This window comes from Corythoichthys intestinalis, chromosome 14 (assembly GCF_030265065.1).
Source record: "Corythoichthys intestinalis isolate RoL2023-P3 chromosome 14, ASM3026506v1, whole genome shotgun sequence".
In the NCBI taxonomy this organism is placed as follows: Eukaryota; Metazoa; Chordata; class Actinopteri; order Syngnathiformes; family Syngnathidae; genus Corythoichthys; species Corythoichthys intestinalis.
Window position 1 is genome coordinate 44,871,189 of NC_080408.1, and position 18,645 is coordinate 44,889,833.

The following is an 18,645-nucleotide window of genomic DNA, read 5'->3' on the forward strand; positions in this document are numbered from 1 at the left end:
ATCTAGTCCAGTCTGTCTCAAAATCCAAAGACAAAAATAAAAACTGGGAATTCATCATGAGCAAACTGCACACACACAGTGGATTCATTCCAATTGAATAGCTTAACCTTGTTAGTTCATAATAATAGAGCCTATTGCGGGATCGGCAACCCAAAATGTTGAAAGAGCCATATTGAAGAAAAAAAAGAAAAAAAAAGATTTATATGAAGGCAACACATACTGTATGCATCTATCTTAGCTACAGTATATTAGCCAACTATCAAAATGACTAAGTTAGCTACCAATACATAATGAGCCTTCATAATTACCGTATTTTCCGCACTGTAAGGGGCACCTGAATGCCTTCAGTGTTATCAAAAGTCGACAGTGTGCCTTATTATCCTATGTGTCTTATAGATGGATCAATATTGGTTAATCATGGCATGGCATTCCATTTAGCTCAGCTCTCATCTTGTGGATGCATAACACAATGCCAACCACTACTACTTCTACTACTACAATTGCGCCTTATAATGCAGTACGCTCAATACATACATGAAAACATTTTTAAAATAGGCCATTCATTGAAGGTGCGCCTTATACTCCGATGCGCCTTATAATGGGGAAAATACAGTAAATGTTTAGTTTGCCTGCAGTGAATCCTAAAGAGAATGACGCGCCACGTGACTGCTCTGTTGTACGATGGCACCTCAAGTTTAACTTCATTACACTATTAATTAGAACCGTGCTTCTCAATTATTTTCTTTTACGCCCCCCTAAGGAAGACGTAAATGTTTCGCGCCCCCCCAACTCTGCCGCCACTGTAAATAGTATAATTTGTCTATAATATTACTATTATATGTACGCCTCTGCCTCACATTGTGTCCTTTTTTTCTTTTAGAGAAAAATAACATAGATCAACCTATAAAGTATAACTTTATCAACATTGTTTTGTTTGTAACAGAAAAGACAAGGCGCATCAATTTGCCTGAATTAAAACAAAAAGTCACATCCAAACTATAAAAATACACTCAAGGTACATTTTTGAACATTTGATACTGAAAAATAAAATCAGTAAATAATAACAAATTCAAATTGATTAGAAACATTAACTCATGAGGACCACATGCCCAAAAAATTGACCGAAAAAACAAAACTGAATAGAAGAAAAAAAAAAAGTGTCTTTGGACAGAAAGACAGTTTTTATTTTCGCTGCTCACAGTATCACCTCCAGTTTGCAATAGTGTGGGGTTATTTTGCACTGAGCATGCTAACAGTGCTCACTGGTTTACTTATATAACACTGACAAAGCGGGAAGATTGTTGGCAATATTCAGCACGTTTTCGCTGAAAAACAACCAAGCGGCTTATCAATGAGATTGGGGTCTAATGTCTTTAAGTGTCATCTTAATTGATTTGGCTTCCGGCTGTCCGCTATAATCATTTTTAGACACAGTAAACAGTGGTCTTTCCTCATCTACCACTGTATTAAATGTCAAAGCCAAAAGGCAAATGGCCCGAAAAAAGCGCATTCTCGGCGGCCGAGGGAGAACTGTAGGTGAGGGCGGTCGTCGTGACGATCCCAAGCCGAAAATGTCACTTCTCGGGCGGACACGTGAGAACCGGAGAAGACAGTGGGTCGCTGCGCGAGTCCGGCCGGAAAATGGCTTTCGAAAACGGCACACATCTCTCTTCTGTGTGCTCTTGCTTACTTCAAAAATACTGCGTGCACTTTGAAAATGAGAGCGCCACTACCACCCACTGAGTGGATGTGCAAGTACACTTTATTCTACTATGGCAAAAAAATGCATGTTCCCCGAGGTCACATGCGCCACCCCTGGCATCGCTTTGCGCCCCACTATTAGCCCTCCTCCAAAACAAAATAAAAAACTAAACATTTTTTCCCTCCTGCGTCCTTTTTCCATTTTCAAGCATTTTTGAAAAAGCTCCAAGTAGCCACTAAGGCAGTGCTAAAGAGCCGCATGTGGCTCTGGAGCCGCGGGTTGCTGACCTCCGGTCTAGTGGATAAAGAGAAATTAGAAGCTAAAGCCCAACAGAGGGCTGTAACAGCATAACAAACCTAATATACAAAAAACAAGACAGGACTCCAAAACTAACAAACAAAATTGCTTGTAAATTAATCAAGGGCCTCTATTCCTTCATGCATTACACCAAACAACGCCTCCTGTTGATAGATTTCTGTCACTGCAATCTAGAATTTTAATCCATGCATTTAAATAGAGAACAAAGAAAAATGTTTAAGAGAGTGTGAAGACTCAATGGTTGATTCTCAGATTTAAGAAAAAGATGAAGTCTACGCTGACGTGGAAATTTTCAAAAGCGTCCAACCTTATTTTAATCCACCTTGAAGCTCATTTTTGCTTCCCCCACCTTACCATCTATTCCCACCTCACCCTGGGCTTTGCCTCTCTATTGCACACTTTATCTTCTCCATTTACTTCTTCTACATTGCCATTCTGAGTCCACAGTGCCCTCCACTTTCTTATCTGACAAGCTTCCATTCTGGCTGCAAGAGGCTGAAAATGAACCGGGTTTATCTTTCGTCTGTCTTGATGAAGCCTAGTGCTGAGATGATAGGCGAGGAGTCGAGAGGGGAGAGGGCAATATTTCTTTTCAATTAGTATAAATTGACCGTGAGCCGTGATTTCTTCATTTAGATGTTTTAAATTGAAAGCATTGGCGCAGGTGAGCAGATGTTCTGTGGATTTGGCTTGGAAATGGATCCAGCAGAACATTAACAGAGAGGATAAACAATACTTTATGGAATAAACAGACACAGAGGTAACAGATGGGATCATTTGTTCATGCTTTGGAAAAGGGGATATTACTTTGCAGGATGAGGGCAAACTTGATGATTTTTTCCTTCTTTTTTTATAGCGATAAAATATAAAATTTTACTGAAGAGTGAGCTCAAAATGAAATGAAAAAAAATAATAATAACAGGACGTGCAAAATATTATGCACTGCCGAGAGAGAATGTAACAACAGAAAAAAATGTTGTTTACATTTTGTATTGATTCAATTGTTTTTATCTTCTACAGTGTATCACAAAAGTGAGTACACCCCTCACAATTCTGCAGATATTTAAGTATATCTTTTCATGGGACAACACTGACAAAATGACACTTTGACACAATGAAAAACAGTCTGTGTGCAGCTTATATAATAGAGTTAATTTGTTTTCCCCTCAAAAAACTAAAAATATGGCCATTAATATCTAAACCCCTGGCAACAAAAGTGAGTACACCCCTTAGAAACTATGTACATCCCTAAATGTCCAAATTGAGTACTGCTTGTCATTTTCCCTCCAAAATTTCATGTGACTAATTACAGGAATGCTGTCAGCATTGTTGCAGAAATTGAAGAGGTGGGGGGTAAGCCTGTTAGTGTTCAGACCATACGCCGCTCTCTACATCAAATTGGTGTGCATGGCTGTCACCCCAGGAGGAAGCCTCTTCTGAAGACGGTACACAAGAAAGCCCGCAAACAGTTTGCTGAAGACATGTCAACAAAGCACAGGGTTTACTGGAACCTTGTCCTATGGTCTGATGAGACGAATATTAATTTGTTTGGTTCCAGTGATCTCAAGCATGTGTGGCGGCGACCAGGTGAGGAGTACAAAGATAAGTGTGTCATGCCTACAGTCAAGCATGGTGTTGGGAAAGTCATGGGCAGGGTGGGCTGCAGGTGTTGGAGAGTTACATTCCATTGAGGGAAACATGAACTCCAACATGTACTGTAAAAAACTGCAGCAGAGCATAATCCCCTCCCTCCAGAAACTGGGTCGCAGGGATCTGTTCCAGCATGACAATGACCCCAAACACACCTCCAAGATAACCACTGCTTTACTGAAGAGGCTGAAGGTAAAGGCAATGGACTGGCCAAGCATGTCTCCAGACTTGAACCCAATAGAACATCTTTGGGGGATCCTCAAGCGGAAGGTGGAGGTGCACAAAGAGCATTCCAGTGGCAACCTGTGAAGCTAGTGGTGGTCACACAAAATATTGACAGTTATCATGTTGTATGTTCATATTGACAACTTTCACTAAGGGGTATACTCACTTTTGTTGCCATGGGTTTAGATATTAAAGGCTATATTTTGAGTTATTTTGAGGGGAAAATAAATTAACTCTATTATATAAGCTGCACACAGACTACTTTTCATTGTGTCAAAGTGTCATTTTGTCCGTGTTGTCCCATGAAAAGATGTACTTAAAAATCTGCAGAAATGCGAGGAGTGTACTCACTTTTGTGATACACTGTATTGACTTATCAATATTTATAAGCCATTTTCCCTGAATTCCAGGAAACTTTTTTTTTTTTTTTTTTTTTTTACATTTATTATAAATTCACTAAATAATCAGGATAAGAACATGGTCAGATGCTAAAGATGTTGTGAAAGCCTGTAGTGTATACACTACTGTGTGCTTTATGTATATTCTAATAGTATAATTAAAGCACAACACAGTGTTTTCCATGTACTTAAAACATGGGCGTCACCAGACATATTTCACTGGGGCACGTGGCCCAGTATTGATTTGCAGTGCCCCAGTATAAATTTCACCGGTAAAATAAATAAATACATAGATAACTAAAATACTTTGGAGTTTAATGTCTACATAGCATAATCTACAGAATGCACCTATTGAATATTGGTCATATTACGCTATTCACACAATATACACAATATACACATTGCTCTTTAATATGGTAATTTATGGACATAACTTTGGCTGTGATAGACACACAGTGCTGGCCAAAAGTATTGGCACTCCTGCAATTCTGTCAGATAATGCTCAATTTCTCCCAGAAAATGATTGCAATTACAAATGCTTTGGTAGTAATATCTTCATTTATTTTGTTTGCAATAAAAAAAACACAAAAGAGAATGGAAAAAAAATCATTATCACTTTAAATAAAACTCCACAAAATGGCCAAACAAAAGTATTTACACACTTTGCCTAATACATGGTAGCACAACCTTTAGACAAAATAACTGCGAACAACCGCTTCTGGTATCCATCAATGAGTTTCTTACAATGCTCTGCTGGAATTTTAGACCATTTTTCTTTGGCTAACAGCTCCAGGTTTCAGAGATTTGAAGAGTGCCTTCTCCAAACTGCCCTTTTCAGATAAATCCACAGGTCTTCTATGGGATTCAGGCCTGGACTCATTGCTGGTCACATTAGAAGTCTCCAGTGCTTTCTCTTAAACCGTTTTTTAGTGTTTTTGAAGTGTCATGACCTCAGAGGGAGACCCAGCTTTCTCACACTGGGCCTAACATTATAATGCAAAATTTGTTGGTAGTCTACAGGCTTCATAATGCAATGCACACGGTCAAGCTGTCCAGTACCAGAAGTAGCCAAGCAACCCCAAAACATCAGGGAACCTCCGCTATGTTTGACTTTGGGGACCGTGTTCTTTTCTTTGAAGGCCTCATTTTTTTTTTCATGTAAACTATATGCTGGTGTCTCTTCCCAAAAAGCTCTACTTTTGTCTCATCTGACCAGAGATAATTCTTCTAAAACGTTTTTGGCTTTCTCGGGTAAGTTTTGGCAAACTCCAGCCTGGCTTTTTTATGTCTCTTGGTCAGAAGTGGGGTCTTTCTGGGTATCCTACCATTGGTTCCCTTTTCATTCAGACGCCAACTGATAGTACGGGTTGACACTGATGTACCCTCGGACTGCAGGACAGCTTGAACTTGTTTGGATGTTAGACGAGGTTCTTTATCCACCGTCTGCACAATCTTTTGTTGAAATCTCTCGTTTATTGATGACACTGCGCACGGTAGACACAGGAACATTCAGGTCTTTGGAGATGGACTTGTAGCCTTGAGAGCGCCCAAGTTTCCTCACAAATTTGCTTCTCAAGTCCTCAGACAGTTCTTTAGTCTTCTTCTTTTCTCCATGCTCAATGTGGTTCACACAAGGCACACAGGACAGAGGTTGAGCCAACATAAATCCATTTTAACTGGCTGCAAGTGTGATTTAGTTATTGCCACCCCCTGTTATTTGCCACAGGTAAGTAACAGGTGCTGTTAATTACACAAATTAGAGAAGCATCACATTATTTTTCAAAGGGTGTGTTTTTTCATTGCAAGCAAAAGAATTAAAGATATAACTACCAAAGCATTGTGAATTACCGTACAATCATTTTCCGGGAGAAATTGAGCATTATCTGACAGAATTGCAGGGGAGCCAATACTTTTGGCCAGCACTATATGAGTCAATACTTCCGCTAAGGACTTTTGGGAGATATGTTGCATTCATGTGTATTAGGAGATGTGAGTTCCCAAATTCTGATGTGTTGTAAAGTCGTAATGTAGGATTAAAACATGGTTGCTACAAAGACGGGCCGCCTATTTTATTGCTCCAACAATAGATCACAAGTTGAGTGACTGTTTGGTGCCTTTTTATAGACACCATGAAATAGAGAATGATTTTTTTCGATTACTCCAACAACACGTGAATGCAGCATCAACATTATGTTGCATGTGTCAAAGTGCCAATTTTACAGTCGGTGGTGCAAATTACATCTTCCCACCTGCTTTAAAGGTTAGTGCCAGATAAACTGCTCATCTTTGCTGTGCTTTTTTACCTCTGTGTTGATGTTTGGTTGCCTTTTTCAATGAATTGTGATTTTAAATGGTTCAGTTTTACTCTATACTTATCAGGCAGTTAACTGCAATAAACTTCTCTGGTCGCAAATTGAAATAGCAGATTAGCAATGACAATTAAATACAATTTGAGTGAGGGACTCTCACTCAAGAGCTTTGTCAAAATATTGTCTTAATATGACATGTTGTATTTGAACTGTATCAATGCTGATGCTATTTTTTGCAAAATTGTTTATATGACCAAAATCAATAGAATCAATCTCTATGAATTGCCTATCTTTGGGATATAACCTCTAACAATTTTGTATGTGTGCTCATGCTCATCATAATTTCCAGCTGTTTACAGGAATTTTATTTGTTACAGTAATCCCTGTAATCTGGAACAAGAAGGATATTAAAAAGTTATTTGCTCGCAGCAAGGATAAAAGAAAGCAGGAATAAGAGGTAAGGTAGGTAACCAATCTAGGCAACATAAACCATTTTTAAGTCACAACCTACCAGTTGAGAAACACTATTTAATTGCAGTTTCAGTAATATATCCCCATTTCTGTCCAGACAAAGTAGAGCAGAAAAGTGTAGGAAGTGGTGAAAGGAGAAATGGAAGTTGATGAGCATGAGCAGAGGTGAATCGACTATCAACAAGGGATGTCCAAATTTTGATTTTGAACACCGATGGCTGAAAACAAAAAAAGTCCTTTTTTTTTTTTTTTTGTTACAGAATTTGTATTTTGGTTTAATTATATATAGTTTAGAATGGTGTCTCTGACTCTTTATGATGGACAAGTGCTAAAAAAAAAAAAAAAAAAAAAAACTGGTCCACTCGCCAGTGCCCCAGTATTGTATTAGGTCTAGTGACGCCCCTTTACTTGAATAATTTATTGCCCAAAAACGGCTGAATATAAATATTGTAAAATTCACATCCACTATTCTTCTGCCACATAAGCAACAACTGAATTCAGGTTGAGCAGATGGTCCCTTTATTAAATGTGCATTTGAAAGAAACAATTTCTTGTTAATGTTATAACCAATGTTTTGGTTGACAATTTAAAGAGGATATTTTATGGAAAATTAACTTTTTAATTGCTTGTAAACAAATACCATGCTCTCTGGAGTGTCTGCCCACCCACCATGAGTGCTATTTTACAACTCAATAAGTCTTTTATGATCCGCATATTTCTGAAAATATTCATTTCCACCCAAGCGCAACACTGTGTTTCTAGGCTAGGTAAAAATCCAGGACCACACAAAGTTATAAGGTGAGGCGAGCTGGAATTAGGACAGGAACCTCACAATCTGAGAGGTCACCGTGACCAGTTTGTGAACTATAAAACAAATTGGTGACCATTTTAAGGCCATCGGAAAGAGGCAGGGCCGTGCATCTACATTCACAAAAAATATGAAGTGCGATGCCTCAAAATAAAGATCATTTTAAAGATAAAATATATCGAGCAACAGACGCAGGCTCAGTGGTGGCAGCTTTAGAGCTTGGTGATGCAGCCCGCAGGATGGAGCTCTGCAGCTTCAAACACCAAACACTTCAGAAAGCAAGCTCTCAGGAGGTGTCTTAGTGCTGCAGCCTTAAGGCTTATATATAAACCCTCCTGGTGTATTACATTACTTTCCAGCCATTTAACTTGTAATAACATCATTGGGTGAAACACGCTGTCTAACAATGAGATCACTCTCGCCATAATTTCATATAGGAGAGTTCTCATTCCACGTAAATGTGTATATTAATTTGTTTCGTCCATTGTGCTACACTTTGCCAATTTTTTTTAATGCTCGTCACCACCATCATCATCTTGAGGCAATAGAGATGATTAAAATGGTCTTTCAAAAATATTATGAAAACATCAAATTGGACATAAACTAATCGTGTGTAATGTTTTGTTATTCAATTTAACTCATTGACTACAATTGACGACAATAGACGTCCGTCAAAAACATTAACATGAAGATGCACTGCCAGTCCTTCCTTACTAATGGCAGGCATTGAGTTAATCAACAAGAAAAAAGCAGTTGTAGTACGGTACAGCGGTATCTTGATATACGAAAGCTTCGATAAACGAAAAATGTATTTTAAGAAATGTTTTTTGATGATAACTGACAGGCGATGCTTTGTCAAGACACAATCAATGAGATGAAAGATCAAGCAATGGCTGCCCAAGATAGCTCATCTTTTAGCACTCCGTGTTTTCTATGAGCTTGACAAGTCATGTGACAACATCTGTAGAATGAGGTGGTACCTTTTATAAACTAGTTACAGTTAAGTGCCACTAGTGGGCAAAAAAAGCATTACAGAGGACATGGCAACAAATCTCATGTGGTGTTTTAATAGAGCTTGGAATGAACTAGGCAATTACATGTAAAATGGGATTGAGTGAATGAGAAAAAAAATGATACAAAAGCCACTCCAGGATGAAGGGGGGTGGGGTTTCCAAACCTCCTAAAATCACCGAAATGCAAAAACTGCTTTTGGCACAGCTATACATAGGACACACAATAAAACACAAAAGATGCATTAGGCTACTGCATTACACTGAAACAAGACATAAATGAGGAACTGATTTTCATTCAAAATAGCATTTTTTTCACAGATTTTCAAAATTCCATCTAAAAATGTATCTGATTTTTTATGTTCTCTCATTACCTCAAACCTAAATGCAGAACATCAATTTTAACTATTTAAGAGCATATGATGTTCATTATGATTGAAGATAATATAAACATTGCCTTATTTTTTTTTTGGGGGGGGGGGGGGGGGGGGATAACGATACAAGTAACATACAATAACAAAAATAAGTCCAAATGACATGTTAAGCACAGTGAAATGGAATATATTTTGAAGATAATGAAAACATTGACTTTTTTTTTTTTTTAAACTATAAGGACATAAATACGTAGCCTAGCCTAACATAAATGAACAAAAACAAGTCCAAAGTGCACATTAACATGGAAGATGTTCTGGACCTCCAGGTTTTAAGCAAATAAAATAAAATGAAACTCTTCAACTCTTTCCTTTTTCTTTAAGATCTGATCAACTTTCCATTGCATTGCCCTTTTTATTGCATTAATTCCACAAGCTCATTTTTGTCCGCTCTTTTTGTCAATTAAAAACAAAAACAAAACAAAAAACATGCATTTGGACCAATCAGAGCTAACTATCCATGCTGATCACATGTCAGTATGTCAGCAAATTGAACAGACAGCAGAGTCCAGGGTGGTCTGCTGCATGCATCTGCACATCGACATGACTTGTCAGACTCAGTAACTGAGACAGATACGCTGGGCAGAACTACGTGGAATAAATAAATAAATAATAAATATCTGTGGAAACGGATTACGCTACACAAGCACTTTATTAGGCTTGTTGTTCACAGTTGTGTATGTAAATCTGACATTTGAAGATTGTTCTTCTTGGAGATGCGTGTGTGGAAGCCTGGCAGTTTTTTGTTGTTGTTGTTTTTTTTTTAACATGGGGTTTTGGCAGTTGGCATCATATTTTCGGGATCAAAGCGCTGCTCCGCTTCATTCCGCTCCGAATCTTCTAGTATTTTTGAATTGACAAATATTTGTGGTTTTGAGTTACAACTACCTTCAATAGGTATTTCTATGTATGTACGTGTGTACAAAATGTAATATATATGAGACAAACGCCCACTAAAAAAATTGTTTTGGAAAATAAAAGGTTACTAGTTAAATTAAGGCAGTTATGGTATAGTTGGGGTAGTATCTTGCTACTGGGTTCTATTCACAGTAAAATGTGTCTTTCACCCAATATTCAGCTGAGATTGGAGTCACTGCAAGTTGGAGACTAACGCAATAAGCAATATAAAAAAATGGTTGGCTGAATCGTTATTCAAGGCTCTTGTTAATTCAATCAAGTTGCCTGATGTCAAATCTCACTCTGAAGATCCTGACAATTCAGCTCATCTGATTGTGCAGTGCTAAAGTTAGTCTCCCCCCTAGTGGTTCATGTCATCATCAAGACAGCTGGTTCTTGTGTTGCCTTGTATGTGCCAAAATAGAAGAACATACATTTCCCTCGTTCCTGTCAGAAAAGCCGAAGAGGAGCATCAATTCAACTTTTAGTTTTCCGTTTTCAAGACTGAAGAGGTCTGAAGTGCAGAGGCACATGATGCATCAGGTAAGACTTATTGTTTGCAAATGTGGAACACCTTCGACATTTGTTTACTCGCTTCACTGTGTGCATGTTAAGCACAAGTATGGCTCCACGCTGTGTTTCTCTGCCTCATTTATGTTTTCAGGTCTCTGCAGCCCTGGCATGTTGTCAATGTTTGAGTCTCATCCCTCCTGCAGGAAAAGTTGTTGCTCCTCAGGGAATATGATCTCTGCTTGCTCACTCTTTTCAAACTCCCCAAAAGTTTACAAAGTTGCAACTTTGCTAAGCCAGGAAAAAAAAAATCATAAATGTGTTAGTCCTTCTTGGAAAGGTGAATATAATTAGAGGTGTGGAGCAAGGTCTATGTTTTGGGAGTTTCACCATGTCCCATGTTTCTCCCAAATGTGTATTTCATTCACATCGCTCCAACACATTTAAACATTAAATCACAATTCATTATTGGCGAGTGTTTTCCAGTGAGATGTGGCAGAAAGTAGCTCTTGTGTCAGTGTACTTAACAGTTTGCACATCATAATCAAAGCTTACTGTACGTATTATGGGGAGGCACATCACGAGTGACACAACCAGACACTGCTGTGATGCAGGGTAACTACACATAAAATGTCACACATTGTGAACACGTGACGGAAGGTATGCCGCATTTTCGCCTTGTTCTCATCTTGTCAGACGAAAACTGTTTTAGTGTCCCAAAACACGTTGTTAGCTCGTTATCGTCTCGTCATCGTCATGAAAAAAGTGTTCGTTGATGAAATATTTTAGTTCTTGTCATCGTCGATGAAAACAGCATTGGTTGACATCATGAAGAATATAAGCTTGTGATTGTGAGATTGTCTATGTGTTAAAATAACTGCGGTTTAAATGGTCGCAACAAAGTGCAATATCGTCTACCCACAAAAATAAGATACAACTTGGCTTACGTGTTTGGAGGTTGGCGATGACAGTGCCGCTGGTTAAGGGTCCTTTGGTGGCATACAGGGCTATTGAGTAGGAGGTGCTTGGCTTCAGGTTGGACAGCTGGTGCTCCTGCTTGTTACCCTCTACGAGGAATGTATCTGCCGTCACTGAAAAATAGAAGGGAAACTCCTTAAAAGACTTAAGATAAGCCTTTATTAATCCCTCATTGTGGAAATGCAGGCAGTGCAGCAGCTCAGACAATGTATGACATATACACTGCTGGCCAAAAGTATTGGCACCCCTGCTACTCTGTCAGATAATGCTAAATTTCTCCCAGAAAACTATTCTGCTTTGGTAATGCTTTAGTAGTCATATCTTCATTTATTTTGCTTGCAATGAAAAAACACAAACGACAATGGAAAAAAATTAAATCATTATCATTTTGCACAAAACTCCAAAAATTGGTCTGACAAAACTATGGCATCCTTTGAAAAATCAAATGATGATGCTTCTCTAATTTGAGTGATTAACAGCACCTATTACTTACCCGTGGCACATAAAAGGTGGTTGCAATAGCTAAATCACACTTGTTGCCAGTTAAAATGGATTAAAGTTGACTTAACATCTCTCCTGTGTCCTTGCGTGTACCACATTGAGCATGGAGAAAAGTAAGAAGGCCCAAGAACTGTCTGAGGACTTGAGAAGCAAAATTGTGAGGAAGAATGGGCAATCTCAAGGCTACAAGTTCACAAAGACCTGAATGTTCCTGTGTTTACTGTGCGCAGTGTCATCAATTAGTGTAAAGCCCAGGGTACTGTGGCTAACCTCCCTGCATGTGGACGGAAAAGAAAAATTGACGAGGGATTTCCATGAAAGATTTTGCGGATGGTGGATAAAGAACCTCGACTAACATCTAAACAAGTTCAAGCTATCCTGCAGTCCGAGGGTACAACACTGTCAACCCGTACTATCCGTCGGCGTCTGAATGAAAAGGGACTCTATGGAAGGATACCCAGGATGACCCCACTTCTGACCCAGAGACATAAAAAAAGCTGGAGTTTGCCAAAACTTAAAGGGACCAAGGGAAAAGACACCAACATATAGTTTACAGGGAAAAGAACGAGGCCTTCAAAGGAAAGAACATGGTCCTCAGAGTCAAACATGGCAGAGGTTCCCTGATGTTTTGGGGTTGCTTTGCTACCTCTGGTACTGGACTGCTTGTCCCGTGTGCTTGGCATTATGAAGTCTGAAGACTCCCAACAAATTTTGCAGCATAATGTAGCATAATGTGTTAGAAAGCCGGGTCTCCCTCAGAGGTCATCGGTCTTCCAGCAGGACAATGACACAAAACACACTTCAAAAAGCACTACAAAATTGTTTGAGAGAAATCACTGTAGACTTCTATAGTGGCCAGCAATGAGTCCAGACCTGAATCGGATAGAACACCCGTGGAGAGATCTGAAAATGGCAGTTTGGAGAAGGCACCCTTCAAATTTCAGAGATATGGAGCAGTTGGCCAAAGAAGAATGGTCTAAAACTCCGACAGAGCATTTCAAGAAACTCATTGATGGATACCGGAAGTGGTTGTTCGCAGTTATTTTGTATAAGTTTGTGCTACCAAAAATTAGGTTGAGGGAGCCAATACTTTTGTCTGGCCCATTTTTGGAGTTTTGTGTAAAAATAATAATGATTTTTTTTTTTTTTTTTTTCATTTTTTTTCAGAGCACAGACCTCTGCCGTTATAAAGTCTGATGGCAGTGGGCACAAAGGAACGCCTATAGCACTCAGTTATGCATCTAGGTGGTATATAACGCTCAAACCAGTAAATAAATTTGAAATATTCATTACATATTCTTTAGAAGGGAGGCATTTTATGAGTGCTCTCAAATTACAGTATGAGCACAATGAAATAAACTACTTATCTGTATATCTAAATACACAGTTACACACACATTAGGAGATCTTTTCGACATTTTGTCGAACACTACATTTATACGCTGGTGTATCGGTGGTTTAGTTTGCACATTGACAGAGCTGAGCAATAGCCTACCGTTTTATCTAGACAGCCATGTAGCTGAAATAATGAAAACTAGGCATCCCCTGACATTTGTTTTCTGCCAGTTCATAAAAATCAGCCAGTGAATGATGGTTGGGCTCAAGGGACTTTTCACTTTCTGACAGCTCAATCAGGTAGGCTGTATTTCGTACCACAAAATGTATTTCTTCTATACATTATTGGTTGTCTAGCCGCAAATGTCATTATCTTTATTACAGCAGCTTGCATTACAGATTGTTTACTCAGACTCACAATTTTAACACAATCAATGCTTTATTAGAGCGGTTGTGTTTCAGATCTACGGTAATTTAAATAATTGATTACAGCAGAATAAAATGGTTGCGGTCAAGGCAAAGCATCGTGATTATCTAAATGCTAAAGGTTAATGACTGCCGACAGTGGCAGTCGAGACAACATTGTGCATGTCAAGCAGTTTGAAGCCAGTTTTGCTCCAGTAACTTGGCAGGTCTCCGATGGTTCAGGGAGCAAATTATAAACAGACCCTTTGAGGCCAAGCAATATGGCCATCTTTCACTTATCTGGATAAGGCTGTCAGACAGTGAGGGAGGACACAGGCAGCATTGCAAAAAGAATGCTGTGCACTAACTGCAATTTTTTTTATTGCACGGCCTTAAGTTCAAGCAAGCATGATGAAGGATGGCAAAGGAAAGACAAATGGCTGTATGCTGCCTCCGAGGATGCGCCGCGCTCTTGATGGAAAAAACCTTGATGTTTGTCTATTGTATCACATCAGTCCTCAGTGCCTGAATGATTAGGTGTACAGTAAATCTGACCATGTCCTACAGTGACCTCGTTTTCAAGGGAAATGGAAGTGAATGTTCTTATTCATCTATAATACTGTGAGTCACACTGTTGTTTTCATCGACAAAGATTAAATCAAAAATATTTTGTCGATGAACAAGTTTTTCACTATGACGATGAGACGATAACAAGCTAAAAACAGGTCTTTAAAGACTGAAACATAATGAGAAGAATGCCAGTGTTTGTTGAAGAGACGACGAGATGAAAATGTGCTGTAGTTTCCATCATATGTTCACAATACTTGACATTTTCTTGTTGTACGTGTCTGTCAGCCTGGATCATAGCAGTGTTTGGGTCAGGTCACTCATGTGACATGTCCTGCGCCCCACCCTGACCATCACCGGTGGCTTCGCTACCAAAGACGTATAAACAGTGATTTTCTCCAAGCCAGGCTGCGCTCCAAGCTTTCTTGTTTTGAAACACATGGTAATATTTGTTTTCTTATCTTGACAATAGATAATATCCAAAGTTGCTTTATCATTTAAAGTTCTTTACTGATTTTGTTGGCGTCGGCTACGGCTTACAGTGGAAGTGCTCCGTGGTTCCGGTGTTCTGCCAAAATATCCTTCACCGGCAAATTTGGCACTTTAAAGGCCAAGTTATGCTTCTGCGTCAGACCTGCGCCGTCAAGGAAGACCCGATTTACGACCCTGCGCCGTAGCCTGATGTGTTCCTATTGATTTTTCAAACCCGAGCGTCACGTCAACGCATATGACGTGGCGGAAATGGACTGTGATTGTTCCGCTCAGACTGTTGTTTCCGATTCGGCGCGAAATCAGCGCCATTGTAAAACATTTTTTTCTACACGCAAAATGGACCAAGCCGACAGGAGTATCATAGAAAAGCAAGTCTCGTCAAGACATCATAAAGATTGCCAAATGGCAAGGTCAGCGATTGAATAAAAAAATGGAAGAACCACCGAGACGTATGTGTTCGGAATCGAGTGGCAACACCAAGCGGTGACCCAGTCAGCCAAAAACTGCCAGCTTTTTATCACGTTATGTCGTATTTTTGGTTGGTGCACTTCATCATTTATTGTAAACATATGTTTGCTATGAGTCTGTGACATATTTACGTGTCACACTTTGAGTATATGAAGACTAAAGCACAGGTTTTGTGTCAAAAGAGTTGTTTTGATGTTTAATTTTCAACAACAGACAGTTCACACACGATACATCATCACTGATTGAGAGTGCCTCGGTGCTTACATTAACATCAAGGCTTCCAACGCAGTTTGGGAAGTTCCATAGATGCCATAAATCTGCTATGGCTTCCCACTGGCTAGCTGTAGAACACGGCACACAAATCGGGCTGGAGGGCTTTGCAGACCTCGGACAAAACACTGGACGCAGTGCTCGATGCTAGTTTGAAGCTAGCCGCCACAGCTAGCTGGTTTTCACCCGAGGCTAGAACTCTCTATGCAGCATCAAAAGTTGGACAGACTGCCTCGAAACCGTCTTCTGTGTCGCCTGCGCCTCAACATTTGTATGATCAATATTTTTTCAGTGTTGATGGGCTGAAGATCCACATTCAAGCGTTCCATCTTGCATTGTTTATTTTTTCTTTCTTAAACTAGACAAGAGGACGTCAACAAGCATGCCCCAAAACCGTACAAACATAACGCAACAACCTTCTAGTGGCTTGGCGGTGAATTACAGAGCAACGAGTCACCTGGCCGGAGAACCATTGAATGTCGAATAACGCCGTAGTCACTGCGTCCTCACTGCAACGCCGGAGCATAACTCAGCCTTTAGTACTACCGTGCGCTTTCAGCTTGTTTGCCTTAAGAAAGCACTTAAGTGTAATAATATCAAAGAAGGGTTGTTTAAATACAATAAGTCACTAATTTGGTCAACAGATAAACACTCTGCTTCAAAGCTACCACAAGCAAACACAATGCTTAAAAGCTATCACAGGAAAACACACGCCAAAAATGTTTTGAGCCAAGGGAAAGGTTGCATCAAAAGGACTCAATAAAAACGACAATAGTAAGTACTCGCTGGTTTTGTGCGCATGCGCACACAAGTGCAGTGGGCATTGGTAGTTTCGCCGTGTAGCATATTTTGGTGGAACACCGGTTGCAAATAAAACCACTGGAAAAGCCTCTCAAGTTGGCATTGTCCTTGTAGACCAGTGGTTCTTAACCAGGGTTTGATCGAACCCTTGGGGTTCGGTGAGTAAGTCTAAGGGGTTCTGCGAAGGTAAAGAAATGTGCCCTATTTTCGTACTCTGATTAAATCTCGGCAAAGTGGCTTTTTAGACCAGGTTTTGGACTGATTTGCTCCCAATTTACAGGCTTAATCCATTTCAATTAACTGCTAGTCCTCGATCTGATGGGAGGAGGAACTGGTTTGCATATGACTAAGACTGATAAGTAGTAAGTATTTCGTCCAAGAAAGACTACGGCAGAAATTAATAGGGCTGCCAAACAAAAAAAACAAAAAAAAAACACTGGTGAGCAACTTTTTTTTTTTTTTTTTTCAATTTAAAATGATAGGTTAAAACAACTTACCCTGGTTGTGTGTGAGAGTCAGCACATAATTGTCGACAATGGACATAGGGGGGTTCCACCTCAGCAGGGCTCCTTGTGGAGTGATGTTGAGTGCAGTCAATTCTGATGGCATGTCCATGGCTAAAATTGCAACAATTAAGGTTATTAACAAATGACCTATTTCGTGCTGTATTGCCATGCAAAAAACAAAACAAAACAAAAACAAAAAAAAAAGAAAGCAACTCAGTATGTCATGATCACTTCAGGTAATAAACTTTTAAGGCAGTGCTTCTCAGTTATTTTTGTTTTATGCCCCCCTAAGAAGACGCGAACATTTGCCCCCACCCCCATCTCTCTGCTGCCACTGTAAATAGTATCATTTGTCTATAAATTCATTATTATCATTACCGTATATATGCACCTCTGCAAAGAAAAGAAGGAAAAAAGTCACATCCGAACTGTAAAAATACACTCAAGGTACATTTTTGACCATTTGATAGTGAAAAATAAAATTTTATAAAAAACAATTCAAATTGATTAGCAACATCAACTCATGAGGACAATATGCCAAAGAAATAGACCGAAAAAACAAAACTTAATAGAACAAAAATGACAAAGTGCCACTGGACCGAGGGACAACTTTTATTTTATTTTAGCTGCAATCAGTATCTGCTTCTTTTCTATGGTGTGGTGTTATTTTGCACTGAGCAACTTGGTACGCCACCTTATATTATGCTAACAGTGCTCGCTGGTTTACCGATGTAACATTGACAAAGCTGGACGATTGTTGGCAATATCGCACGTTTTCGCTGAAAAAAAAAAAAAATCAAGCGGTTTGTCAATGTAACTGGGGTCTAATGTCTATAAGTGACATCTTAATTGATTTGGCTTACTGCTGTCCCCTGCAAACATTTTTAGACACAGTAAACAGACTAGTCTTTCCTAAAGCCAAAAGCCAAATTTGACATACGCTTCATCATATTTCGTCGTCTTAGCTCTGTGCGCTTTGCTGTGTGCTCTTGTTTGGTTTTAAAATACTGCGCACACTCTGAAAATGAGAGTGCCACTGCCACCCACTGAGTGGATTATAGTACGGCAAAAAAGTAAGTTCCCTGAGGTCACATGCGCCCAACTATTTGAGTACTGTTGTAAGGCCACGCAAAAATTTGCTCCTAGTTTAACATTAAATACAGTCAGGTGTTATTTTTACTCTTACATCCACACCTGAGTGGTAATTATAGACTCCTTGGCATTTTGCATTAATACTGGTTAATAAGTGAGCACATCTTGCTCAAAGTGAAATTAGCAGTAAAATATGCAGCAGATGCTCACCTTAACCGGCTGTTGCTCAACCTTCTTTTTAATTTCGTTCTCAGACGGCTGGACATGCCAATGCTGAATTCAAATTTAATTAAACCTACGACCTCGATGTTTCGACCCCAATTCCCCACTCAGGCATGTTTTTTTTGCACGACGTAGAAAATGGCAGGCAAACACAGAAGATCGTGAATGTGCCCCGATTCTGTTTGTATAAAGTAATTAATACTGTCCTGTTGTCATAAGGAAAAAAAAAATAAAAGTAACTGTTCATCGAGATACTGCGGTGACTCAAAGTCCTTATCA

At 39.3% G+C, this 18,645-nt stretch overlaps 1 protein-coding gene across 3 annotated transcripts in view; it reads right to left on the minus strand.

Annotated features, from left to right (window-relative positions):
• The window catches only part of tnr (tenascin R (restrictin, janusin)), a 404,554-nt gene that overhangs the window by 55,193 nt on the left and 330,716 nt on the right, over window positions 1-18,645 (minus strand). For all 3 annotated transcript variants that reach the window (XM_057857035.1, XM_057857036.1, XM_057857034.1), the window contains 2 exons: window positions 17,044-17,163; window positions 11,677-11,820 (listed from right to left, as the gene is read on the minus strand). In XM_057857035.1, the coding sequence (XP_057713018.1) occupies window positions 11,677-11,820; window positions 17,044-17,163 (264 nt within the window). The remainder of the gene's footprint in view (window positions 1-11,676; window positions 11,821-17,043; window positions 17,164-18,645) is intronic.